At 43.4% G+C, this 27,396-nt stretch overlaps 1 protein-coding gene across 2 annotated transcripts in view; it reads left to right on the top strand.

The window, feature by feature from the left end:
• Positions 1 to 27,396, top strand: part of SKAP2 (src kinase associated phosphoprotein 2) — a 363,619-nt gene that overhangs the window by 229,767 nt on the left and 106,456 nt on the right. The window contains exon 9 of one of the 2 annotated variants that reach the window (XM_056519850.1): positions 854 to 928. In XM_056519850.1, the coding sequence (XP_056375825.1) occupies positions 854 to 928 (75 nt within the window). Of the gene's footprint in view, positions 1 to 847; positions 929 to 27,396 lie in introns of both variants that reach the window. The other variant, XM_056519849.1, reaches the window with a different exon arrangement.

The raw sequence follows: 27,396 nt of genomic DNA, 5'->3' as shown, positions 1-27,396 counted from the left end.
GTAGCTGAATGTTCATGTGCAACCAATTAAGAGAGGAGGGGTAAGCCGCTGCCAGACTGTTCTGACGGCAAAAAAACAAAATGGTCGGATAGTTAAAATGAAAGATGCCTAATCCTTCTCCGTAGGCATTATCCCATACACTTCACACAGTCAGCAGGTTTTAGCTGACTTTTGACTAAAGTGTATGAGGACCTTTATACTGTCCTTTCAGCGTGTCAGTGTCAGACTTTGTAGGAACACACCTTATTGAGAAAGAGAATGGTAAAATTCAGTTGTCAATTTATTTATGTTTGTGGATACACCCTTTTGAAGGGACACTTGAGATAAAAACTAGACATGCAGATTTTTAAAAAGGAAAGGCTAACACTCCACCCTTAGGCTACATTCACACGACGGAATATCCACACAGAGAATCTCTGTGCAGACATTCCAGAGAGTGTGGGTTGCTGGCATAATCTGCCGGCGCTAGGACCGCACTGGGATGCGCCATCTCATAGATGGCTATGCATTCTGTTCAGTCTCCGCACAAAGAAAGAACTTGACAGAAACATCTGGCATGGAAATTCCACTGTGTACACAGAGCAGCAGAATCCCATTGAATTCAATGGGACTCTGCTGCAACGGAATCTCCTTGCCAGATTCCAATTTGGAATTCGGCACGGAAATTCAGCCATGTGAACAATGCCTTAAAGTTTTATGAGAGGCAGAGCATGCCTGCTCACTAGATCATTAGATAATAAAAAAGCAAGTTTCTTCAAAGCTAATTTTTATAGAAAATACTTTAAAGAAAACAAAAAGATTATAGCTTGTTGAGTTGAAAATCTTGTTTTTTCCCATAAATATATAGATATAGATGGTGAAACATATGATGATGTGACCCAGCCAACTCCCACTGATGAATGTGAAGACATATATGAAGAGGTTCCAGGTATGGCTCCATCATGTTATACCTAAAGTAATAGCAAATCTTACGTATTATTGTATTTACTACCAATATCACCTAAAATTCTAAATGTACCGAACCTCCAGAATTCATTTCGGGAGGATTCACTCAAAATATTCATCAGATTCTATTCAGATTTAACTAGCTGATTTGGATCCATGCAGGAACAGGGACTCCTGTCAATAGATATATGCTGTATGCCTTCATGCTACGTTACAGTTGTGGGCTAGGTGCACAGTGTTTTGAGTGCTAGCAGTGATGCATTCAGCTTTGCCACTTACCTCCAGGTACATTGGCCCAGCAAATGTAACTGAGCGGCAAGGCATAACGTTTATTCCCAACTGCTCAGTGTACAGGAGCAGGGACTACTGCCAAAGACAGGTATCCCTGATCCTGTACATTGCAATTTTCCCAAAACAAATAAAAAAAAAAAATCTGATTTGATTAGGGACGTGGCCATGCGCTGTACTGAACAGACGTGAGATCTTGCAACTCCGCCGCTCCTCATTTCACTCAGCCACCATCCTCCCTTTAAAAGTGTCATTCGAACTTGAAACACACTTTTTCTTAATTCCCAAATGGTGCTGAGAATTTTTGAGTGTTGTTTTGTCCTAATTCGGGAACCTTTTAAACTAAGGCCTACTTCATTACACAAAGGTCAGATGCCATCTCAGTAAAGCCCCCTGGCAAACCAATTAGAGATGAGTGAATCGAATCTGATGATGTCATCGGACCGAATTCGAACTTCGACTCAATTCTAAATAACGAATTTCTTCATTAGCGACACCCCTGCGATCGTCCTGTATAATGTATAGATGGACCATTCTAATAACAAATGCAAACTGATGCAAAGGGATGCCATTTAGTGGCTGTTACGATTCGGCAGGCTGGATGTGGATCCTCTGTGTCAGCGAGGGATTGGCGTGGACTGTGTCGGTGGACCGGTTCTAGGGATGCTACTGGTTTTCACCAGAGCCGGCCGCAAAGCGGGATGGTCTTGCTGCGGCGGTAGCAACTAGGTCGTATCCACCGGCAACGGCTCAACCTCGCTGACTGCTGAGAAGGCGTGGGACAGAAGGACTAGGCAGAGGCAAGGTCAGACGTAGCAGAAGGTCGGGGCAGGCGACAAGGTTCGTAGTCAATGAGGATAGCAGGAGATCTGGAACACAGGCTTTGGACAACACTAAACGCTTTCACTCGCACAAGGCAACAAGATCCGGCAAGGAAGTGCAGGGGAAGTGAGGTAATATGGACAGGGAGCAGGTGGAAGCTAATTAGGCTGATTGACCATCATTGGTGCACTGGCCCTTTAAATCTTAGAGAGCTGGCGCGCGCTCGCCCTAAGGAGCGGAGCCGTGCGCACCAGGACGTGACAGCCAGGGACCGGGACAGGTGAGAGACTTGGGATGCGATTCGCGAGCGGGCACGTTCCGCTATGCGAATCGCATCCCCGCCGGCAATGTCAGTGCAGCGCTCCCGGTCAGCGGGTCTGACCGGTGCGCTGCAGAGAGAGAAACGCCGCGAGCGCTCTGGGGAGGAGCAGGGACCCGGAGCACTCGGCGTAACAGTGGCATCCATTTGCATCAGTTTTTCATCCATTGGTAACAGCCGTCGGCAGACTCCTGCAGCCGGGACTACTATTACTACCATCATGGAACAGACTTCTTTTCATGTTGGGAGTAGTAGTTCCATGACTGAAGGAGTCTGCCAGCGGTTTGGGGGGATACATTAGTGTTTGAACTACTAGCCCATCATGGAACAGAATCTGGTTGTAGTACAGGGGCTGAGGGATTGATCGCACCACGTCTCACTTCTGAGACCCAATGCAATTAGAAGTTATTAAAGGGGTACTCCAGTAAAAAAAATGCTTTGTTTTTTTTAATCAACTGGTGCCAGAAAGTTAAACAGATTTGTAAATTACTTCTATTAAAAAATCTTAATTCTTCCTGTACTTATTAGCTGCTGAATACTACAGTGGAAATTATTTTCCATTGAAACACAGAGCTGTCTGCTGACATCATGAGCACAGTGCTCTCTGCTGACATCTCTGTCCAGAGAGGAGCAGCGGAGAATGAAGGGACCTGTCTCCCCTGTGCACTTTTATAGCGCTCCATTCCCTGCCACCGCCGGTACCTGACCTGTCCCCCCTGTGCGCTGCTTCATTCATTCATTCCCCGCTGCCGCACCAACATGTCCCGCTGGTGCCCTGCTCCAAGCGCAATCAGAGCACACAGCGGGGACATGTCAGTCTATTCCCCACTGCTCATCTCCGTCAGGTACGGAGATAAGCAGTGGGGAATAGACTGACATGTTCGTTGTGTGCTCTGATTGCGCTTGGAGCAGGGCAGCGGGGACATGTTGCGAATCGGCGGTGGCGGTGGTGAATGAAGCAGCGCACAGGGGAGACAGGTCCCTCCATTCTCCGCTGCTCATCTCTGTCAAGTACGGAGATGAGCAGCAGGGAATGGAATGGCATGTCCCTGCTGTGCACTGTGATAATGCTCGAAGATGACCGGGCAGCAATGGGGGGGGGGGGGGGAGAATCATACATATATACACATGAGAGGGATAAAATGAATTTACTTAAGTCAGGGGGAATGTGATTATACAGTAATTTGGCACACTGTAAGTTTAAAAACCCCACCGGGAGCCCTGAATGGCTCCTCGGTGGCGGCCATTCAGGGCTCCCAGCAGGGAATTTAAAAATTAAAGTAAAAATACACCGTACATTGCAGGGGAGTGGAGCATGCGGGGGAGTGGAGCCCGCTCCCCTATTTAATAACTTCTGATTGCATTGGGTCTCAGAAGTGAGACCTGGTCCGATCAATCCCTCAGCCCCTGGACTACAACCCCCATCATGGAACAGAGTCTGTTCCATGATGAGGGTAGTAATACAAACACTAATGTAGCCTCCCAGCAACCGGCAGACTCCTGTCGCTGGGGAACTACTATTTCCATCATGGAAAGGAGTATGTTTCCTGATGAGAGTAGTAGTAGTTCCTGCTGCGGGAGTCTGTAGGCAGAGGTGTTAAAACGGGCATAAAATAACGGTACATGACGGATGTTATAAGCGTTAATTTTTAACGTAAATTTGTTTTCCCTTAGTCCTAACAGCAGCACAAGTGGGGTGTTCTGCCCCTGTGAAACTGGCAGGACGGTGGAATTTTTAATTCCGCCCAAGTAATTAAAGACTTAATTAGACCCCCCATATAAGGCCTCCTCCCTTAGGCCACATTGCTTAATAACAAGTAAAACAAAACAATTTGGGCGGGAAAATTTGTGTGCTGCTGTTAGGACTAAGGGAAAACAAATTTACGCTTCCCTTACGTCCTAACCAGCAGCACAAGTGGGGACTTAGCAAGTAACAACACAAATAGGGAGGGACTACGGCAGAGTGGCACTTAGGATTGATTGCCCGAAGGCCAACTCTTCCGAACGTTTGGCATTAACCCTGTAATGACTAATAAATGTATTATGCGTGCTCCAGGAGGCAGCAGCGCAGACTTGTTCTAGAGGAACAGCTTTTCTTTCTGCAAAAGAAGTAGAGACTGCCCTAGTGGAATGGGCAGTGACAAAGGCAGGAGGAGCTAACTCCTGGGCTACAAAAGCCTCCCGGATTGCCTCTTTAATCCATCTACTCAGAGAGGGTTTAGAGGCTTTAAGACCTTTGTTCTTCCCAGAAAAGGAAACAAGAAGGTGCTCCGATCTTCTAAATTCTCCAGTTCTTGAGATGTAAATTCTGAGGATTCTTGAAATGTCCAGAGTATGGTCAGCAGCTTCCTCGGGAGAGGATGGATTAGGACACAGAACTGGAAGGGATATAGCTTGATTGATGTTGGAGAACGTCGGGACCTTAGGAACAAAGGTGGGCAAAAATCTCAACAGGACTCTATCCTGGAGAAAAAGCGTATAAGGCTCGAAAGCCGAAAGGGCCTGAAGCTCGCCAATCCTTTTGGCTGAGGTTATGGCCAATAAGAAGGTGACTTTAAGGGACAAATACCTAAAGTCGACTTCTTCCAGAGGTTCAAAGGGGTGTGAGCATAACCCCTTAAGAACAATGGTGAAATCCCATTTGGGAATGGGTCTGAGAACTGTAGGTTTAAGTCTTTCAGCCCCTTTGAGGAATCTTCTAACCAGGGATTCTTGCGATAAAGATCTGCCTAAAAAGGCAGAGAGCGCTGAAACTTGAACCCTCAGAGTGGATGGGCTAAGACCCTTGTCAAGGCCATCCTGAAGGAAACGTAAAATTGCCGAAAGAGGAGGATCTGAGGTTACTACCTCTTTCGTAGCACACCATCGAAGGAAAATCTTCTTTATCCTAGAATAGACTTTGTTTGTAGACTCTGCTCTAGAGTGTGCAATAGTTCTCAAGACCTCCGCAGGAAGCCCACTACTTAGTAGGGTCCTGTCAATCTCCAGGCTGTCAGATTGAGTCTCCTCAGATCTAGGCAGGAGCCTGTGTTGTGAGACACAAGGTTCTGCACGTGGGGAAGCCTCCAATAACACCCCTGACTCATCCTCATGAGTTGGGTGAACCAGGACCTCTTGGGCCAGAATGGTATGATGGCAATCACTGAGGTCTGGTCTTGCCTGACTTTCATCAATACCCTTGGTATCATGGAAAGTGGAGGGAATATGTAGGCCAGCCTGAACCTCCATGGAATGGACAGAGCGTCTATCGCCACTGGATTGTCCTCTTTGTAAAGAGAACAAAACTTGTTCACCTTGGCGTTCAGACGAGTTGCCATGAGATCTATCTCTGGCATACCCCACCTTAGGGTTATCTTCTTGAAGATGTCTTCGTTCAGGGACCATTCCCCTTGGACTGGAAGCCCGCGACTTAGACGATCTGCCCCTATGTTGAGATCCCCCTTGATGTGGACTGCAGAAAGGTGGGTTAGATTGAGCTCTGCCCAAGAAAGAATTAGTCCGGTCTCCTTGAGGAGCACTTGGGACTTTGTGCCACCCTGTCTGTTGATGTAAGCCACCACAGTGGTGTTGTCTGACCGAACTCTTATCGCTTTCCCTAGAATAAGGGGTGCGAAATGGAGAAGAGCTAGACGAACTGCTCTCAGTTCTCTCATGTTGGAGGAGAGAAGTCTCTCCTGAGGGTTCCAAGTACCCTGTACTGGATTCTCATCCAGATGGGCTCCCCAGCCCAGAAGGGAGGCTTCCATGGTTAAAGTGATCCACTGAGGTTGAATCAAGGACTTCCAATCTGTCAGATTCGTCCACCATCTGAGAGATGCACGGACCTCGGTCGACAGGTTGCACTTTTTGTCCAACCCACTGGGGTTGCGATTCCAGACCTTCAAGACTTGATCTTGGAGAGGCCGGAGGTGCCATAGGGCCCAGGGGACTGCCTCTGCAGACGCTGACATATGACCCAACATCTTCATTAGAGTTCTGATGGGAACCTTGCGAGGGACCATCAAAAACTCGGCGGCTCTTATGACTCGACCTTTCCTTTCAGGAGTGAGGGATAGAGTCATCTGAGAGGAGTTCAGGACAAACCCCAGAAACTTCCTTGAGGTGGACGGGTTGATTTCTGATTTCTCCCAATTTATAAGCCAGCCCAAGCGCTGGAGAAAATCTAGAGCCAGATGAAGATGAGACTGTAGAACGTCTAGAGTAGCGGCTTTTAGAAGCCAGTCGTCTAGATAAGGAATGATCTCTAGACCTTTTAGTCTTAGAGCAGAGACCACTGGAGCCACCACCTTTGTAAAGGTGTGGGGGGCTGAAGTGATGCCGAAAGGCAGAACAGCGAACTGGAAATGCTTTACCATACCGTTTATGGTGACAGCAACCCTCAAATATTTCCTGTGAGCAGGAAAAATAGGAACATGCAGGTAAGCATCCTTCAAGTCGATGGTAACCATGAGATCTTGAGGGTCCAGGATACTGACTACTGAGCGAATGGATTTCCATCCTGAACCGCCTTTTCCTTATGAAACGGTTCAAAAAGCGAAGATCTATGATCATACGCCAGTCGCCCGATGGTTTCGGCACCAGAAATATTGGGGAATACACCCCTGACCCTCTTTGGTCGGGGGGAACTTCTTCTAGTGCATGTTTCCCCACATACTGTAGGACAGAGTCCTCTAGAATAGCCTGTTTTGGCTGAGGAAGTAACTTTGTTAAAACAAATTTCCTTAGAGGAGGGGAAATGAAATCTATTTTGTACCCCAACTGAATGACATCCAGAACCCAAGGATCCTGGATTTCTTGCATCCAGGTTGACAGAAACAAACTTAAACGTCCTCCGACCGGAGGGGGATTGGTAGATAGCTTCTCTACCTGAACTTCCCGAGGGGAAGGGAGAGGGGAAACGTTGGTGGACCTTAGAGGAGAGTCATAGCTCGGCTTTACGGTCTTTACCGCGGCCGCGTCCTCCACCGCGCTTTTGAGTAGACTGGCGTCTCTGGGATCTGGAAGGGCCCTGGAACTTCCCCCCCCTGGATCTACCCTTGCCCCGAAAGGACTGTACAGGTAGGCATTTACCTTTTTTATCCGCAAAACCCTCCATGATTCGGTCTAACTCAGACCCAAAGAGCCAATTAGGCTCAAAGGGCATCCCACAGAGGTTGAACTTTGAGGTATTATCAGCTACCCAGGGACGCAACCACAGGGGGCGCCTGCTTGCGGATGAGAGCGCCATGGACTTGGCAGCAAGTTTGAGGTGCTGTTGGGATGATTCGCATAGGAAGTCTACCCCAAGGAGTAGCGTTTTGAAGCTGTCCAGAATATCCTCCCTAGCAACATTACTTTCAATCTCAGACTGAATGCGTTGTACGCATTCTTTGACAAAGTCGGCAACCTCACTTGAAGCGACAGCCACCGAGGCAGATGCTGAGGCCGCCGAATAGTTGCGTCTTAGAAGGGAGTCCACCTTCCTGTCAAGGGGGTCCTGGAGGTTACTACCATCATCTGCAGGAACTAGAACCCTCTTGGACAGCTTGTTAACAGCCATATCCACTTTTGGCGGTGGCATCCAGGATTCCGACTCAGCTTCTGATAGAGGAAACATCAGCTTGAACCTCCGGGTAACAACAGCAGGCTTGTCTGGGTGCTTCCACTCGGCTTTCATCAGTTTCCTGAGTGTATCATCCACTTTGAAAACCAGAGGTCCTCTAGAGGTGGATGTAGAGGCTTCCCCTTGATCAACATCCTGATCCCTTGATCGGATGGATCTAAGCAATCTCTGCGTCTTTTCCACAGGAAAAAGAGGTGGAGAGATCACTTCCTCAACTGACTGTTCCGACTGATCGCCCACGGACATAACGGAATCCTCCACGACAGATGGAGGACCAGACTCGGTCCTAGGCCTCTTAGGGGCAAAGGAATTCTTGATCTCGTTGATAGAATTTCCCATGAATTCTTTCATCCAGATGAACATGTCCTGGACTGTAGGTTCAGCTGGATTAACAGGTGGACGACATCCAGGACACCTGTTATATTCATAGGAATCAGGCAGTGGAGTACCACAGTCAGCGCAAGTTAGATGGCGCTTCTTTGAAGCAGACTTGCGACTACCAGCATGTGTATCACTCGACGGAGGAGTGGACATAGTTCTGGAATTAAAACAATAGGTTAGAAAGACACCAGAACTGTTACCATTGCAGCGCAAATGGAAAAAGAGTACCTATTGAAAAATAGACAAGCTCTTTTACAAAACCCAAGAATAGCAGGAACCACACAAGTGTAGTCAAGCTAGCAAGGCAGCAAGAGGCCAAATGAAGGCCAGTACTGCCTTAAATAGGGGAGAGGGCGGCAATTTTAAAATAAGCCACGCCCCTCCAGGAAGTCAGAGCACCAACCAGATCGAAATCTAAAAAACGATCTGAAATAAACCATTTTTGCTCTGAGCCCCTTCCTTACCTTGGAAGGGGCAAGTAACTAATATATTAAGTATAATAATAGTTAAAACTAGCGCTCATTGCGCCAGAAGGCTCCGATGCCGACCGGAAGTCGTCAGATGACGCACTTCCGGTCCGCAGCTCCGCACACAGCAGAGGACCGGAGCGAGACAGCGGCGCTGCCGGAAAGGTAAGGGCGGAATGCCCGAGTAGCAGAGGGATCGGAAGATCCCTGAACCATAGAGGGCGGCGCTCAGCGCCGCCTGAACAGAGAAAATAAACTGTGTCTACGAACCCGTACCGAGTCCCGGGTCATAGATACAGAGTCTGAAAAAACTCAGCTGGGGCAGCGCCAAACAACGCCGCCCAGGCTGACAGAAAAAAAGGGGCAGAGAAACAAACCCTTCTCCACATAAAGAGGGGGAAGGGAAAAACTCCATGCAGGCTCTGCTAAAATCAGAGCCTGCACCGTCCTGCTGTCCTGCACAGGACAGAAAAAAAGCAATGTGGCCTAAGGGAGGAGGCCTTATATGGGGGGTCTAATTAAGTCTTTAATTACTTGGGCGGAATTAAAAATTCCACCGTCCTGCCAGCTTCACAGGGGCAGAACACCCCACTTGTGCTGCTGGTTAGGACGTAAGGGAACGGATCTTATCGGATGAATATGCCGTTTTTTTGACAGATGTTATTCAGCTGTTAGCACCCATTATTTAATCTGTTATTGTATATCCATTTTTTTTTACTATACAATACAGAGAACTGATGTTTAACAACCAATAAATAATTTATAGTGTGAAAGAAGCCTAATAAAAATGTAGTGTGTGTGTTTTTCACTTTTTTTTTTTTTTTTTTTTTTTTTTAGGTAGTACTACTACTCCCAGCTTCAACAGACTGTTCCATGATGGGAGTATTATTACCTGTACTAATTGACAGATCGCTCGTGTCACTTCTGACACCTGCTGTGATCCTCCTGTATAATGTATGGATGCGGCCGGCCACTCATCTATGGTCCCCTGCACTGCCGTATATATACACCTATTCATATTTCCCGCATAGAGCTGTTATTGGCCAGATGTTTCCAGCCAATCACAGCTCTCTGTGGGAAATATGAATAGGTGTATATATAGGTGAGTGCAGGGGACCATAGAAGAGCAGTCGGCTACATCTATACATTATACAGGAGGATCACAGCGGGTGTCAGGAGTGACACTCGCTGCGATCTGTCTATTAATGCAGGTACTACAGCTCCCAGCATGGAGCAGAGTGTGCTCCATGTTGGAAGCAGTAGTACCTACAGTTAAGGACAGATCACAGCGTGTGTCACTACTGTGATCATCCTTCATCCCTGAGATGCGGAACACTCACATCTCTGCTCTGTACTCCGGCCGGCCACTCAGCATTCATATTTCCCGCTGAGAGCGGGGATTGGCTGCCACCATTGCACTGGTCAATTTCCACTCTGGGCGGAAAATTTCTACTACTCTCCACTCTGAGTGATGTCAATTTCTATTCCCATTACTGGCCGGCCGGAGTATAGAGCAGAGATGCGAGCGCTGTATTCCGCATCTCTGCTATATTATGGATAATCGCATCGGGTGTCAGGAGTGACATCCGGGGCGATCTGTCTATTAGTACAGGTACTACTACTCCCATCATGGAACAGTGTGTTCCATGCTGGGAGTTTTAGTACTACCTAAAAAATATTGGCGGCTACATTTTTAGGTCCCTGCCCGCCCACATAAATTGATCCCTGTTTAAAAATTTACATTAAAATGATTTCTTTTTTTTTTGTCTTTCAATTTTTGGGAGCGGGTAGGGAGTGCATTTAAAAAAAAAATTCTAGTTTTTGTTCTAAATCATAATTTTTTTGATTTTCACTTTACTTTTTTAGCCCCATTTTTAATATTGAGCAGTGAATTTTCTGGTCCCCGCCCGCTGATGAAAATTTAAAGACATAATTTTTATTTTTTTTTTAAACAGGGATCAATTTATGTGGGCAGGCAGGGACCTAATAATGTAGCCGACAATAATAAAAATGTAGAAAGGGGCCATTTAAATGTAAAAATAATACAATTTAATATTGTGTTTAATAAACTGTGTATGTGTTTCACTTTTTTTCCCCTCAAGTTTTAAATTTTTTTTTAGGTAGTACTACTACTCCCAGCATGGAACAAACTGTTTCATGATGGGAGCTGTAGTGCATGTACTAATAGATATCACTCCTGACACCCGATGCGATCATCCTATCTATTGCAGAGATGGAGCGGCGTTCTCCTGCACTCGCATCCCTGCACTATACTCCGGCCGGCCAGTGATGTGAATAGAATTCACATCACTTATTCATATTTCCCGCAGAGAGCTGTGATTGGCCAGATGGTTCGAGCCACTCACAGCTCTCTGCGGGAAATATGAATAATAGGTACAGTGCATAGTGAAAGTATTTGGCCCCCTTGAACTTTTCGAACTTTTGCCACATTTCAGGCTTCAAACATAAAGATATAAAACTGTAATTTTTTGTGAAGAATCAACAACAAGTGAGACACAATCATGAAGTGGAACGAAATTTATTGGCTATTTCAAACTTTTTTAACAAATAAAAAACTGAAAAATTGGTCGTGCAAAATTATTCAGCCCCCTTAAGTTAATACTTTGTAGCGCCACCTTTTGCTGCGATTACAGCTGTAAGTCGCTTGGGGTATGTCTCTATCAGTTTTGCACATCGAGAGACTGAAATTTTTGCCCATTCCTCCTTGCAAAACCGCTCGAGCTCAGTGAGGTTGGATGGAGTGCGTTTGTGAACAGCAGTTTTAAGTTCTTTCCACAGATTCTCGATTGGATTCAGGTCTGGACTTTGACTTGGCCATTCTAACACCTGGATATGTTTATTTGTAAACCATTCCATTGAAGATTTTGCTTTATCTTTTGGATCATTGTCTTGTTGAAAGACAAATCTCCGTCCCAGTCTCAGGTCTTTTGCAGACTCCATCAGGTTTTCTTCCAGAATGGTCCTGTATTTGGCTCCATCCATCTTCCCATCAATTTTAACCATCTTCCCTGTCCCTGCTGAAGAAAAGCAGGCCCAAACCATGATGCTGCCACCAACATGTTTGATAGTGGGGATGGTGTGTTCAGGGTGATGAGCTGTGTTGCTTTTACCCCAAACTTAACGTTTTGCAGTGTTGCCAAAAAGTTTGATTTTGGTTTCATCTGACCAGAGCACCTTCTTCCACATGTTTGGTGTGTCTCCCAGGTGGCTTGTGGCAAACTTTAAACAACACTTTTTATGGATATCTTTAAGAAATGGCTTTCTTCTTGCCACTCTTACCATAAAGGCCAGATTTGTGCAGTATATGACTGATTGTTGTCCTATGGACAGAGTCTCCCACCTCAGCTGTAGATCTCTGCAGTTCATCCAGAGTGATCAGTCTTCTCCTTGTATGAGCTGAAAGTTTAGAGGGACGGCCAGGTCTTCGTAGATTTCCCGTGGTCTGATACTCCTTCCATTTCAATTTTATCGCTTGCACAGTGCTCCTTGGGATGTTTAAAGCTTGGGAAATCTTTTTGTATCCAAACTGGGCTTTAAACTTCTCCACCACAGTATCTCGGACCTGCCTGGTGTGTTCCTTGTTCTTCATGATGCTCTCAGCGCTTTAAACGGACCTCTAAGACTATCACAGTGCAGGTGCATTGATACAGAGATTTGATTACACACAGGTGGATTCTATTTATCATCATTAGTCATTTAGGTCAACATTGGATCATTCAGAGATCCTCACTGAACTTCTGGAGAGAGTTTGCTGCACTGAAAGTAAAGGGGCTGAATAATTTTGCATGAACAATTTTTCAGTTTTTTATTTGTTAAAAAAGTTTGAAATATCCCAAAAATTTTGTTCCACTTCATGATTGTGTCCCACTTGTTTTTGATTCTTCACAAAGAATTACAGTTTTATATCTTTATGTTTGAAGCCTGAAATGTGGCAAAAGGTCGAAAAGTTCAAGGGGGCTGAATACTTTCACTATGCACTGTATATATATATATATATATATATATACGGCATATACTCATACTACAGTGGGACCAGAGAAGTGGGGCCAGCTGCCCGCATCTATACATTATACAGGACGATCACATCGGGTGTCAGAAGTGAAATTCACTGCGATCTGCCTATTAATGCAGGTGCTACAGCTCCCAGCATGGAGCAGAGTGTGGACAGATCACAGCATGTATCACTCCTACCACTCGAAGCGATCGTCCTATGTAGATGCGAGAAAGCCGCCCACATCTATACATTATACAAGACGATTGCAGTGGGTGTCAGGAGTGACACCTGGGGCGATCTGTCTATTAGCACAGGTACTACTACTCCCATCATGGAACAGTCTGTTCCATGCTGGGAGTAGTGGTACTAACTAAAAAAATGTAAAACAATAGAGAAAAAAAAAGTGAAACATACACACACTTTATTTAACACATTATTAAAATACATTACTAATAAAAATTTGCAGAGAATTTATTCGGATTGAATCGATATTTTTAAAAAATTCGGTGAATCGTCCAAATCGAATTTTTTAAAAATTCGCTCATTTCTTATACCAATGACCAACAGACATTATTTCTCTTGGAAGACAGGCTCCTTTCATTCAGTGCCATGCAGCTGTCTGGACGCTAGATAAACTTCTCTGTTGCTTTTTGAAGGAATCCCTCTGCTCTACTACAGCAAACTTACACAGGCAGAGAAAGACGTGTATATCTAGGCTGCATACAGCCCCACCACTGACGATTAGAAAATCCGAACAACATGTCATCATATACATTGCAGACATGAGCTTAGGCCTTACATGGAAGCAAAGATGTGACCAGTGAAATTAGTCTCAAGAGCCAAGAAGTGGCTTAACTAAACCTTTTTTCTATCTTATGCTTGGGTGCAATTGGCTCCCCAAAACTTCCAGACCACATAGAGAGACCCTATTATGATATTTTTTTAATATGGATCCCAACTTTTACCGTCCTCCTAAAAGTCTTGTTACATTAACCATTAATCACCCCTGAGGAACACCAGACAACCTGTTTTTAACCTGCACTTCCAGACCATTCCTGTGTGTACCCTCTCCTGTAGTTCTGCCTAAGTGCGGTGCACACACCCTCCCCTAAAGGAGATCTACTTGTGCAGCTCCATTACTGTGTGATCCATGGAGATACATTGGTGCTGCTCTGCAGGACTGTGATCCATGGCAGTCAGTAATTATTCTAATTTCAATCCCTTTTGTTCAAACCTATTATACTACTGATGAGTTATCCTATCTATTCCCTATGGCAGAACAAAAAAAATGTATAACAAGGGGATGTGCCCACAACCCCATAATCTAAGGCTGCCTCTGTTGAAACTGATCATCTAAACCTTATAGGGGTTATCCAGGAAAAAAAAAATTATATATCAACTGGCTCCAGAAAGTTAAACAGATTTGTAAATTACTTCTATTAAAAAATCTTAATCCTTTCAGTACTTATGAGCTGCTGAAGTTGAGTTGTTCTTTTCTGTTTATGTGCTCTCTGGTGATACCTGTCTCGGGAACTGTAGCAAACCTCTTCTACTCTGTGCAGTTCCCGAGACAAGCAGAGATGTCAGTAGAGAGCACTATTGCTAGACAGAAAAGAAAAACTCAACTTCAGGAGCTGACAATTATTGGAAGGATTAAGATTTTTTAATAGAAGCTATTTACAAATCTGTTAACTTTCTGGAGCCAGTTGATATAAAAAAAAAATAAAAAAAAAAGGATTTTTTTCCTGGAATACCCCTTTAACCCCTCGGGGACGGAGCCCATTACAACCCTAAGGACGGGAGCATTTTTTGCAGATTTGACCTCTATCACATTATGTATTAATAACTCTGGGATGCTTTTACTTATAAATTTGATTCCGAGAATGTTTCTTCATGACATATTTTACTTTATGTTAGTGGTAAATTTATGTCGATACTTGCATCATTTCTTGGTGAAAAATTCAAAAATTTCTGAAAAAATTTGAAAATGTAGCTTTTTTCTAACTTTGAAGCTCTCTGCTTGTAAGGAAAATAGACATTCCAAATAAATTATATTTTGATTCACATATACAATATGTCTACTTTAAATTTGCATCATAAAGTTGACATGTTTTTACTTTTTGAAGACATCAGAGGGCTTCAAAGTATAGCAGCAATTTTCCAATTTTTCCCGAAAATGTCAAAATCTGAATTTTTCAGTGACCAGTTAAGTTTAGAAGTGAATTGAAGGGTCTTTATGTTGAAAATCCCCTATAATGGACCCCATTATGAAAAATGCACCCCTCAAAGTATTCAAAATGACATTCAAAAAGTTTGTTAACCCTTTAGGTGTTTCACAGGAATAGCAGCAAAATGGAGGAGAAAAATCTAAATCTCCATTTTTTACACTAAAATGTTATTGTTTCCCCATTTTTTTCATTTTTACAAGGGGTAAAAGGAAAAAGGCCCCTCAAAACTTGTAATTCATTTTCTCTCGAGTAAGGAAATACCTCTGTGGGTGCACTAGAGGGCTCAGAAGGGAAGGAGCGACATTGGGCTTTTGGAGAGTGAATTTTGCATTTAGGAAGCCCCCATGATGCCAGAACAGTAAACCTTTCCCCCCACATGGCATACAATTTTGGAAACTACACCCCCCAAGGAACGTAACAAGTGGTATAGTGGGCCTTAACACCCCACAGGTGATTGACGAACTTTCGTTAAAGTGGGACGTGAAAATGAAAAATTTGATTTTTAACACTAAACTGCTGGTGTTACCCCAAACTTTTAATTTTCACAAGGAGTAATAGGAGAAAATGCCCCCCAAAATTTGTAAACCCATTTCTCTCAAGTAAGGAAATACCTCATATGTGGATGTAAAGCGCTCTGTTGGCGCACTAGAGGGCTCAGAAGGGAAGGAGCGACATTGGGCTTTTGGAGAGCGAATTTTGCTGAAATGGTTTTTGAGGGGATGTCGCATTTAGGAAGCCCCCATGATGCCAGAGTAAAAAAAAAAAAAAAAAAAACTATTTTGGAAACTACACCCCTCAAGGAACTTAACAAGGGGTAAAGTGAGCCTTAACACCCCAGAGGTGATTGACGAACTTTCGTTAAAGTGGGAAGTGAAAATGAAAAATTTGATTTTTAACACTAAAATTCTGGTGTTACCCCAAATTTTTCATTTTCCCAAGGGGTAATAGGAAAAAAGCCCCCAAAAATTTGTAACCCCATTTCTTCTGAGTATGGAAATACCCCATATGTGGATGTAAAGTGCTCTGCGGGTGAACTACAATGCAAAGAAGAGAAGGAGTGCCATTGGGCTTTTGGAGAGAGAATTTGGTTGCAGATCTACAAATCCCAGCATGCCTCGACAGTCTGGGCATGCTAGGAGTTGTAGTTATGCAACAACTGGGGAAGAACAGTTCTGACAACGCTAATTAATGGTCGTCAAACTGTGCCACTTCAGATGTTGCAAAACTACAACTCCCAGCATGCCCTGACAGCCAGTGCATGCTGAAAGTTGTAGTTTTGCAACATCTGGTTGACCACAGTTTAGAGACCACTACACAGTGGTCTCCAAACTGTGGCTCTCCAGATGTTGCAAAACTACAACTTCCAGCATGCTCAGACAGCCTTTGACTGTCTGGGCATGCTGAGAGTTGTAATTTGGCAACTCCTAGAAGGCAGCAGTAAAGATCACTTTACGGCAATCTTTACTGCTACCTTCACCGCTGATCCGCCGCTGCCTGCTTACCGCTGCCGATTCCGCTGCTGGTCTCACCGAGGGTCACTGATCCCCGGTCCCTCAGGTACCTGCTGCCATCCCCCCCCCTCCCCGCTCTGCCCTGACATCCAGGGGCAGGCAGAGCGGGGATTTCATCTTTAACCCCCTGCCCCAACTGCCATTGGTCAGTTAGTACTAACTGACTAATGGTAGGGGATAGGAGGAGGTGGCACCACAGCCACCTTGCTCCTATCCTTCAGGATGATCGGAGCGGTCTCTGACAGCTCCAATCATCCCTATTTTCAGGGCTATCAGTTGGTCAGAGACCCGATCAGCCCAGGATCACTGCATATCGACGATCTCAGGACCTCCCTAGGCATTGCCAGGGGATGCCTGCTGATAGATATTAGCAGTCATCCTGGTCCTGTCCCTGCCCGGCGTGCGGTGGGGACCGAAATTCCCACAGGCATACAGGTACTCCCTCCGTCCTTAAGTACCAGGACACGAGGGCGTACCTGTACACCCACCATCCCAACAGGTTAAAGGATTACTCCGGTGGAAAACTTTTTTTTTAAATCAACTGGTGCCAGAAAGTTAAACACATTTGTAAATTACTTCTATTAAAAAAATCTTAATCCTTCCAGTACTTATTAGCTGCTGAATACTACAGAGGAAATTCTTTCCTTTTTGGAACACAGTGCTCTATGCTGAATCACGAGCACACATCTCTCTGCTGACATCTCTGTCCATTTTAGGTAATGTCCAGAGCAGCATATGTTTGCAATGGGGATTTCCTCCTACTTTGGAGAGTTCCTAAAATAGACAGAGATGTCAGCAGAGAGCACTGTGCTTGTGATGTCAGCAGAGCGCTCTGTGTTTCAAAAATAAAATAATTTCCTCTGTAGTATTCAGCAGCTAATAAGTGCTGGAAGGATTAAGATTTTTAATAGTGTTGAGCGAGAATATTCGAAATGCGAATCTTTACCGCGAATATCGGCACTTTGCGATTTCGCAAATATTTAGAATATAGCGATATATATTCGTAATGATGAATATTCATTTTTCATTTTTTCTTGACAGTACACATCACGACAATGATGTGTACTGTGTGAAAAAAAAATTATCCCTCCCTGCTTCCAGCTTGTGGTCCAAAGAAGGCTCCAATATTATTTACTGTGTGAGTCAGTGTAGCAAATATTTGCGAATATCGACACTTCCAGAGGACACTGATCCCTCCCCTCTTTTATGTTAAAGATTCTGTATAATCGTGCATGAGCACTATGCAAATTTCATTAGGAATTTTCGCATGGAAAAAAAGAGGGAACGAACATAGAGAATATGCAAATGTTGCGAACATAGGACGAATATTCATCTATATATTCGAATATGGCCCCTGCCGCTCATCACTAGAAGTGACAAAGGATTCCATAATGATGGGGCTTTCCTGGGAATTTAAATGTCTCAAGCAATGGGAACCAATATGTCTAACTTCAGGTACCTCAGATTTTCTACAATCCAGGGACATGATTCCTCAGGAAGATGCAAGTCTGAGATTGTTACCTGTCTATGTTCACACATATAACCCCAAGGTTAAAATAAAACTAAAATGAATAAACAATATAATTTTATTGAGTCAATTCATCAAAACATCAATATAGTACACATAAGGTCAGAATAAAAATATGAATACAGTATAGTTAAAAACTAGTATAAAAAATATATACATATATATATATATATATATATATATATATATGTGTGTGTGTGTGTGTGTGTTTGAATGAATAAAATCTATAGGAGACAGGAGGGGAGTCCAAAAGTAAAACCAATAAGGTCTATATACTTGATGAAGACTTTGCTGTAAAATACAGGGATAGGGATGATATAAGGTGAAATTGAAAAAAGGGGGGTGACAAAATAACTCAGGCCAAAAAAAATCTCTGTTAGCCAAAAAACTAACTAGATAATAGTACCATAGGCCACTATAACATACTCTTACCAAAAACAATGAGGCCAAATATGGAAAAAATTCATATACTTTATTGAAAATACAGTAAAAATATATATTAAAAAATTACATAACAATAATAAATCGGTGGTCATACAACACACACTGCAAGAGAATGATGAGAATGTCCCGTATGAATAAACAGAATGCACAAAATACAAAAAGTCTCATCCAAAATGGTGGCATACCACATGGGATATATCAATATGTAAACACATAATATGTATAAGAATGAGACTATGAGGAACAGGAATCGAATACAAAGAAAGAAAGGGCAGGGTAAACAAAGAATGGAAAAAGCAAACAAATTCTGGTCATGCACCCTATCCTGGGACAGCTCACCTACCCCGAATGCGTTTTCGCTTGTCGCTTCGCCCCCTGACGAAGCGACAAGCGAAAACGCGTTTGGGGGTAGGTGAGCTGTCCCAGGATAGGGTGCATGACCAGAATTTGTTTGCCTTTCCCATTCTTTGTTTACCCTGCCCTTTCTTTCTTTGTATTTGATTCTTGTTTCTCATAGTCTCATTCTTATACATATTATGTGTTTACATATTGATATATCCCATGTGGTACGCCACCATTTTGGATGAGACTTTTTGAATTTTGTGCATTCTGTTTATTCATACGGGACATTCTCATCATTCTCTTGCAGTTTGTGTTGTATGACCACCGATTTATTATTGTTATGTAATTTTTTAATATATGTTTTTACTGTATTTTCAGTAAAGTATATGAATTTTTTTCCATATTTGGCCTCATTGTTTTTGGTGAGACAAAAAAAATCTCTGCAACATGTACAAACTCACACTAAAGGATCTAACCAATAAAGTGCATGTGTGCAAAAAGCTACGGTATTGTAAGTTGGTATTGCTTCAATATTGTGTCCAAACATAGAATAGATCGTTTTTATTCCACCTCCCAATCTTCCCCTGACTTGTCCATGTTAACAGAGGAGAATGTAAATTATGTATGAAGCTATTTTGCCCTACACAAACTATGAAGTGACCAAAAATCTACAATTCTGGACTTTTTAACATTTACGGCACTGTTTCATTGAAGTTATATTTTAACAGTTCAGAGATTTACACACAACATATGTTTCTGTTTATTTTGTTTACATTATTTTTTTTTTTAAAGGGAAAGGAAGGGGGGGGGGTGATTTTACCCATTACGGATGCAGGGTGTACAGGTATGCCCTCGCCCCCTGGTACTTAAGGTGACAGGGCTTAGCTGTACGTCTGATGCCTTTAAGTGGCTTCAAAGGGAGCGCAGGAGCTGCCATCAGCAGCAACACACTCACTGCTTATGCCGGGCAGCAGGGATTCCAGCTCTGTCTGGCATTTAACACTTTAGATGCCATGATGAATGCTGATCACGGCATCTAAAGTGAAAATGAAGCTGGACATGATTGCAGGGGTTCCGTGAGCTAAAATGGCAGAGGAGGGTCCCCTTGTTGATCGCTGATTCATTGATGTAGCCTGGCTTACACCCGAACAGTAAGCAGCGTTAATGTAAAAAAATTCCAAACACCAAAAAATGATGATTTTTAATCACATCATATATCAGAATTTTTTTTTTTTATAAAAAGCGATCAGAAAGTCCCTGTCTGACAGTGCTATCTGCTGACACCTCTGCCCATGTCAGGAACTGTCCAGAGCAGGAGCAAATCCCCATAGCAAACCTTCCAGCTCTGGACCATTCCTGACATGGACAGAGGTGTCAGCAGAGAGCACTGTGGTCAGACAGAAAAGAAATTCAAAAAGAAAAAACTTCCTCTGCAGCATACAGCAGCTGATAAGTACTGGAAGAATTAAGATTTAAATAGAAGTAATTTACAAATCTGTTTAACTTTCTGGCACCAGTTCATTTAAAAAATAAATATTTTCCCCCCTTTACCCCTTTATGGCCAAAATGGGCTGAGTCCTTTGTATTACCATTTTTTTTCACATTTTATTCACTATTTCTATAGTCACCATAAAAGACTATTACCTGCAGTCTTTCGATTGCATACACTGAACAACTATAGCACAGCATTGATCAGTGTTATCAGCGCTCCATTACTACAGGCTGCTGAGGCTGCTTGCAGTGTTACAGGGCTGATCGGATGGGACAGAGCTAGGTAAGGGACCTCCGCCCATCCTCTCAGCTGATCATGTTGCTGGCCATACACTTTAGAACCAACTGATCCCGGCTGAGCATGTCTATGGTGCAGTCAGGAGAAATATTTCTTAGGTTCAAAAGACCCCAAAAATTTACAGCTATCTTTGATTATTGAGTCTAATGGAACTCAATGGAAGAATAGTTGACAATGGATACATAGGCCCAGATTTATTTAAAAAATGTGCCTGATTTATTGTCTCAGCCATTAAAGGGGTTCTCCGGTGCTTACACATCTTTTCCCCTATCGAAAGGATAGGGGATGAGATGCCTGATCGCGGGAGTCCCGCTGCTGGGGACCCCCGGGATCTTGCACATGGCACCCCGTTTGTAATCAGTCCCCGAAGCGTGTTCGCTCCGGGTCTGATTACAGGCGACCACCGGGCCAGCGGTGTGTGACGTCACGCCTCCACCCCCGTGTGACGTCACGCTCCGCCCCTCAATGCTAGCCTACGGGAAGGGGCATGACAGCTATCACGCCCCCTCCCGTAGGCTTGCATTGAGGGGCAGAGCGTGACGCCACACGGGGCGGAGGCGTGACGTCACACGCTGCCGGCCCGGTGGTCTCCTCTAATCAGACCTGGAGCGAACATGCTCTGGGGACTGATTACAAACGGGGTGCCGCGTGCAAGATCCCGGGGGTACCCAGCGGCGGGACTCCCGCGATCAGGCATCTTATGCCCTATCCTGTGGATAGGGGATAAGATGTATAAGCACCGGAGAACCCCTTTAAGCCACAAAAAACGACTGCAGAAATAAAATATTGTTACAGGTAAAAATACAGGTTCAAAAACTGTGTGTGAACAAAGCCTAAATAGTGCTGGATTAAATTATCTCCAAGGTGCAAAGTTAGGCCATTTATACACATACAAACCTAAATGTAGACTTGTCCTTAGCTCTAGTCACTAGCCAGCAACACCCTGAGAAAATAAATGACATCATGTTTCTGGATTTTTTATTACAGAGCCTTATTAAATTTTCCTGCAAGTGCATGTAACAAATAGTCACGGTAGTAAATAATCTGAAAATGACAATACAGTAATTTACTCTATACAACAATAAAAGGTCTCAGGGATTGACACAGCTTTCTCCCGAAATTTGCTTGCTGCAAGTGTTTACTTGGCGGCACATAACAATACTGATTCTAGATAATGGCACAAATAGAGCCATTATAATGAAAAGGATCGGTCCTTATGGAAATTCTCTGCTTCTTACCTACTCTAATTTAATGACTTCCATGAACTAGTGAATTTGTCATCTTTTGCTAGGACTACAGCCTTCCTGGAAATATCATACATTAAAGGGCAACACTTGTCCCACTATTTCAGTACACCAGCTAGAAGTAAACTCAGCCATCATGGTCTAGTACACTCATGTATTGCATTGTGCTTTTCTCTAGAGAAACTCAACCAGAATAGAAAGAAAGGTTACAGCAGGGCATGGACTTTAATTCTTAATACCAATGCACAGAAATAAAGCTTTTTAAAGATTCAGGATTTTTTACATTGAATTTACTAAACACAGAATGAGTGGACTCTGCCATTTAGTCAAAGTTATGTTATAAATACATATTTATAGAGAAATGCCACCTAAAAGTCAGCTGAAATTTTTAGCTGGTTCATGCAGATTATAACTAAATGGTAGTGTTTCCCAACTAGGATGCCTCCAGCTGTTGCAAAACTGCAGCCAAAGGCTGAGCATGCTTGGAGTTTTACAGCAGCTGGAGGCACACAGGTTGGAAAAAACTGAATTAGGGTCAGATACTGCTTCTATTTTCTGATTTAATTATTTTTTATTTCCTTAGAATTTTTATATTTTTTCATTTTTTCCTGGGAGTTGTATTTTTGAAACAGCTGGAGGCACACAGGTTGGGAAACACTGCAGTAGTCTAAGGTTTGGCTATAAAAGTCATAGAGAAAAGGCTTCCCACTCCAGCCCCTCTCCCTCCCTTAAGATTCCGAAAAGAAAGGAAGATATTAAATGGGTTATCCAATCAGGACAACCCAACTAAGGCATGTAGAAGTCATAGGGGGAGAGTCAGTGTAGGTGCACTGATTTTATACACAAGTTTTGATCGTGTAGTTGCAGTGCAGCAAATTTATTAAATGGTGCAGGGTCTGTGATAATATGAGGCTAGTACACATTTTTGTGAAATTTCGTTTCAGAACACCACTTTGTACGACCCCCTTCTCTGCGACTTTTGTGCTACTTTTTGAAAGCCAGTTTTGTAAGGCTGCGTTCACATATATCAGGTGTCCAGCATAGTTTCCCTCTGGCGTGCACTGGAGGGAAACTCATGCTAGAACTGATCCTATTCATTTAATGGGACAGTTCACAATCAACCAGCGTCTTAATTTTGATGCCGGATGGTTGGACACAGCAGACAGGGGAACACAGCCGCCATCCAGAATCATTGGACACCGGATGCCATACAACTGATGACTGTGGCATCAGTTGTGTCCAGATCTAAGCTGAGTTCACCTATGCTGGATGCCGGACACATGTGAACCCAGCCTAAGCCCGGTCTGTTCTGGTGTAGGTTTTTGTGTAATTGAAGGCTGTGCGACAAATCTGCGATTTTTTTTTTAGAAGTCACCCGTCATAAATCACTCACCACTGCAAAGTAAAAAGCAGATCTGGTGTAAAAAATTGTGCAGGCCGGCGTACCACTAAAAGTCGCACATGTGAAATTTTTGTGATAAATATACACAAAAACCTGTGTAAATCCCTTGATAAATTCCTCCCATATAGATTAGGATGCAGATGCTCTGGACTAGGGATTTCCATTTTAAAGGGAAACTGACAGCCGGACCACTCCTATTAAACCCAATACACAGGGTCATAGGGGGTTATTTATCATTGTGCTCGTGTGCTTCTTTTGTTCTACATTTTTCACATCGCAAGTTTTTTTGCGCTATTTGCGGGGTTTTTTTGCGTATTTTTCGCTTAGTTCTAAAATCCGTCTTTTTAACTTTTGGTGTTGCTAGACTTTTTTTTTTTAATTGTCGGATGCAGTGGTCACAAATTTATGTACTGCGTGTTTTAAAATTTTACGCAAATTTTGCCGCATCTGACGCAAAAATACAAAAACAAAACGCAAATATAGACCACCACCCGGCCAGGTCTAAAAAAGATGACTACTCCCATCTGTTTGACAAAAAAAAAAAAAAAAAGAAAATCATGAGCCAGAGCAAAAGAGTAAGAGAGAGAATAAGAAGTTTAACCCCTTAACGACCCAGCCCATTTTGACCTTAAAGGGGTAATCCGCACTAGACTTTTTATCCCCTATCCAAAGCATAGGGAATAAGATGTCTGATCATGGGAGTTCCGCTCCTGGGGACCCCCATAATTTCTACTGCAGCCCACCGAGTTATCACTGAACAGATAGGGCGGGCCGTGATGTCACGAGGGGGTATAGCTGTAACATCATGATACTCCGGCCCCGGTATCGTGAGTAATCACGCACAGAGCAAACTTAGCTCCATGCAGTGATGACTCGGAGGGGGGTCTCCAGGAGAGATTGGAGGGGTCCCAAGCAGGGGGGGCACCTGTGATCAGACATCCTATCCCCTATCCTTCGGATAGGGGATAAGATGTCTAGGGTGGAGTACCCCTTTAAGGACGAGGCCAATTTTCATTTTTGCACTTTTGTCTTTTCCTCCTCTCCTTCTAAAAGTCATACCACTTTCATATACCCATATAAGGGCTTGCGTTTTGCGCCACCAATTGTACTGTGTAATGACATAAATCATTTAATAACAAAATCTACCACAAATTAAAGTAATCTATTGCACTCTCCTATGATTATGGTGCTCAACTAGGATCCCACTCCTTAATTCATAGTAGAAATAGACTTGGCACTCATATGCAATTCATAGTAGAAATAGACTTGGCACTCATATGCAATTAAGTATGTGTAGGTTTACTCTGCATATTCAGCAATCCAACCAATTAATATATGATGTTTCGATCCATAAGTGGATCTTCATCAGGTATCTGTAAATCAGTCAATACACAAATAGTGAAAAAATGACCATAAATGGAAAACACAAACAACAAGAAAACTAATGTACTTGCGTCATGGTGGGACTAGGATATGGGGTATTAAAGAAAAAAGCACATAGTAGAATGAAATTGTGGTGGCCCATTACAGGAGTTTCACCCCTGTACCCTAGCTGCCCTGTCAGGCAGCCTCCATACAGTGCCCCCTGGGCCCCCTTACACCTGTCCCCTTGTGTATTTATCTCTATGCTGAAGTTATACAGAATAATGTACATATAATGTGTTATAAGTTTAAGATCTGTTATCATGTGATTGACCTGTTGTCATGTGATTGTAACCAAGTGAGGTATCAGTGACCATGTGACCTAAGGGTGACCTATGGGACCCCTCCTAGTCTCATCCATATAAGCCCTGGGTGGAGCTAGCTCTCTCTCTTAGTCTTTGCCGAGGAACAGTAAGGTCAAGTCCTAGGTGTGTGTCTGGAGTCCAGAGGAGGCCTAAAGTCAGTCAAGCAGCCATGGATTCTCAAGTCCATTGTTCCACAGGTCAAGTCAAAGCCTGGTAAGCTATAGAAGGGGTAAAGTCAGTCATATAGTCAAGTCAGTCTAAGTCATCCTGTCTCAAGTCAGCGTGGCCTGCATCCAAATTGTCCAAGTCCACTATAAGTCCCAGCTAGCCCTAAGGTCTCTGAAGCCACTGGTCACCTCCTGTAACTGAGCTGTCAAGACTATTACACCTGTCTACCTCAGTAAAGCTGTCATTGTTCTGTAACTTGGCTTCAGAGTCATTATTTGCCCCCGTGCCAAGCCCAGGATCCAGCGGTATTCCTTCGGGTGGTGTAGAGGATAAACCACGCCCTGGCATCACAAACACAAGGGGTTAATGCCATCTGCCCCTAGGGTAATTCCAATGTGCATATAAAATATTTTGGTAAATAGCAATATAGCAAAATTCAATCCTGTCTCTCCAAACAGCCCTATAGGCAGCATAGTACAGAAGAAAAGCAAATGTGCAGTGCATTATATACAGTGCATAATATATTTACATATAGACAATGCAGTATATATAACAGCAAAATATTCGGTGTCCACTGTCAGATAGTATAAGAGGGTAGCTGCGTATACAATAATTCATAGTATAGGAAAATTATAGCATGAAAGGTATCTCGACCTCATATAGGAATGGTACATAGTACAAGAGTATTACTCATAATACAGAAAAGCAGTGCAAAATACAAGATGAAACCAGGTAACGTGATTTCCCAGGGAGAAGCAGCCACAGACAAATGCAGTATTTTGATAAGACAAGGTATCTGAAGCAATGCAATTGAAACGTCATATATTAATCTGTTGGATTGCCAAGTCTATTTCTACTAAAAATCTACCACAAAACAAAAAAAATCTATATACAGTAGTCCCTCAAGTTACAATATTAATTGGTTCCAGGACGACCATTGTATGTTGAAACCATTGTATGTTGAGACCAGAACTCTATGGAAACCAGGTAATTGGTTCTGAAGCCACCAAAATGTCATCCAAAAATATAAAAAAGTGAAAATTAAGTAGATAACTAATACAGATAAAGCAAATCCTTACATATAAAAGTAATAAAGATCTGCTGGGAGCTGTAAATCACTGTCTATGTCAGTGTTTTCCAACCAGGGTGCCTCCAGCTGTTGCAAAACTACAACTCCCAGCATGCCGGGACAGCCGAAGGCTGTCCCGGCATGCTGGGAGTTGTAGTTTTGCAACAGCTGGAGGCACCCTCTTTGGGAAACACTGGTCTATGTAGAGGACAGAAGCTTCTCCAGGGTCCTGTACAGTACACACAATGTCCTAAAAAAAGGAAAATGGAGCCACCCTCACCTGATGTCCAAAGGAGCAGGTAACCCTGGTACAGGTAAAGAGCACAGAACATGTAATACCTCACTGTACTGTAGGGGGCGCTACCAGACACCAGTCAGTGCATGCACTTCAGTAATACAGGGGTTTTACCAGTGAAATATCCATTCTGATTGGTCGGTTCTTCCGGCCATTGACACGTTTCGCAGATTCCATATGTATGTTTAGTCTGGTTTCAAGTTACAATGGTCCAGAAAAGACAATTGTATGTTGAAACTATTGTATGTTGAGGCCATTGTAAGTTGAGGGATCACTGTATATAAAACTCAACGTGTGTGTGCGTATGTATGTTCCACAAAAACTTCCAAACGGCTAAAGATATGAACATGAAACTTGGCACACATGTTACTTATATGTCACCAACAAACATAGGATAAGTGATTTAACCCTTACTCACCCCCATTTGCCAGGGGCGGGGCTTATGTTTAAAGTCCCATACAAGTCAATGGAAATATTTGTTACTGCATAACTTCCAAACGGCTGGAGATATTTTGATAATACTTGGTCACATGTTACTTATATGTCCACTTAAAATATAGGACAGTTAATTTAACCCTTAACTACCCCATTTATGAGTGTCAGGGTTTTTGTTTAAAGTCGCATGCAAATCAATGGGAAATGTATGTTCCCACATAACTTCCGTACGGCTGGAGAGATTTCAATACCTGGTACACATATTACGGGTCGGGATATGAGGACGGGATGGGAGGTCGGGATAGGAGGTCGAGATAGGAGGTCGGGATAGGAGGACGGGATATGAGGACAGGATATGAGGACGAGATATGAGGT

Source organism: Hyla sarda, chromosome 5, assembly GCF_029499605.1.
Source record: "Hyla sarda isolate aHylSar1 chromosome 5, aHylSar1.hap1, whole genome shotgun sequence".
Taxonomy (NCBI): Eukaryota; Metazoa; Chordata; class Amphibia; order Anura; family Hylidae; genus Hyla; species Hyla sarda.
Note: the sequence above shows the minus strand (reverse complement) of the source record. Positions and strands in the feature narration are given on the sequence as shown.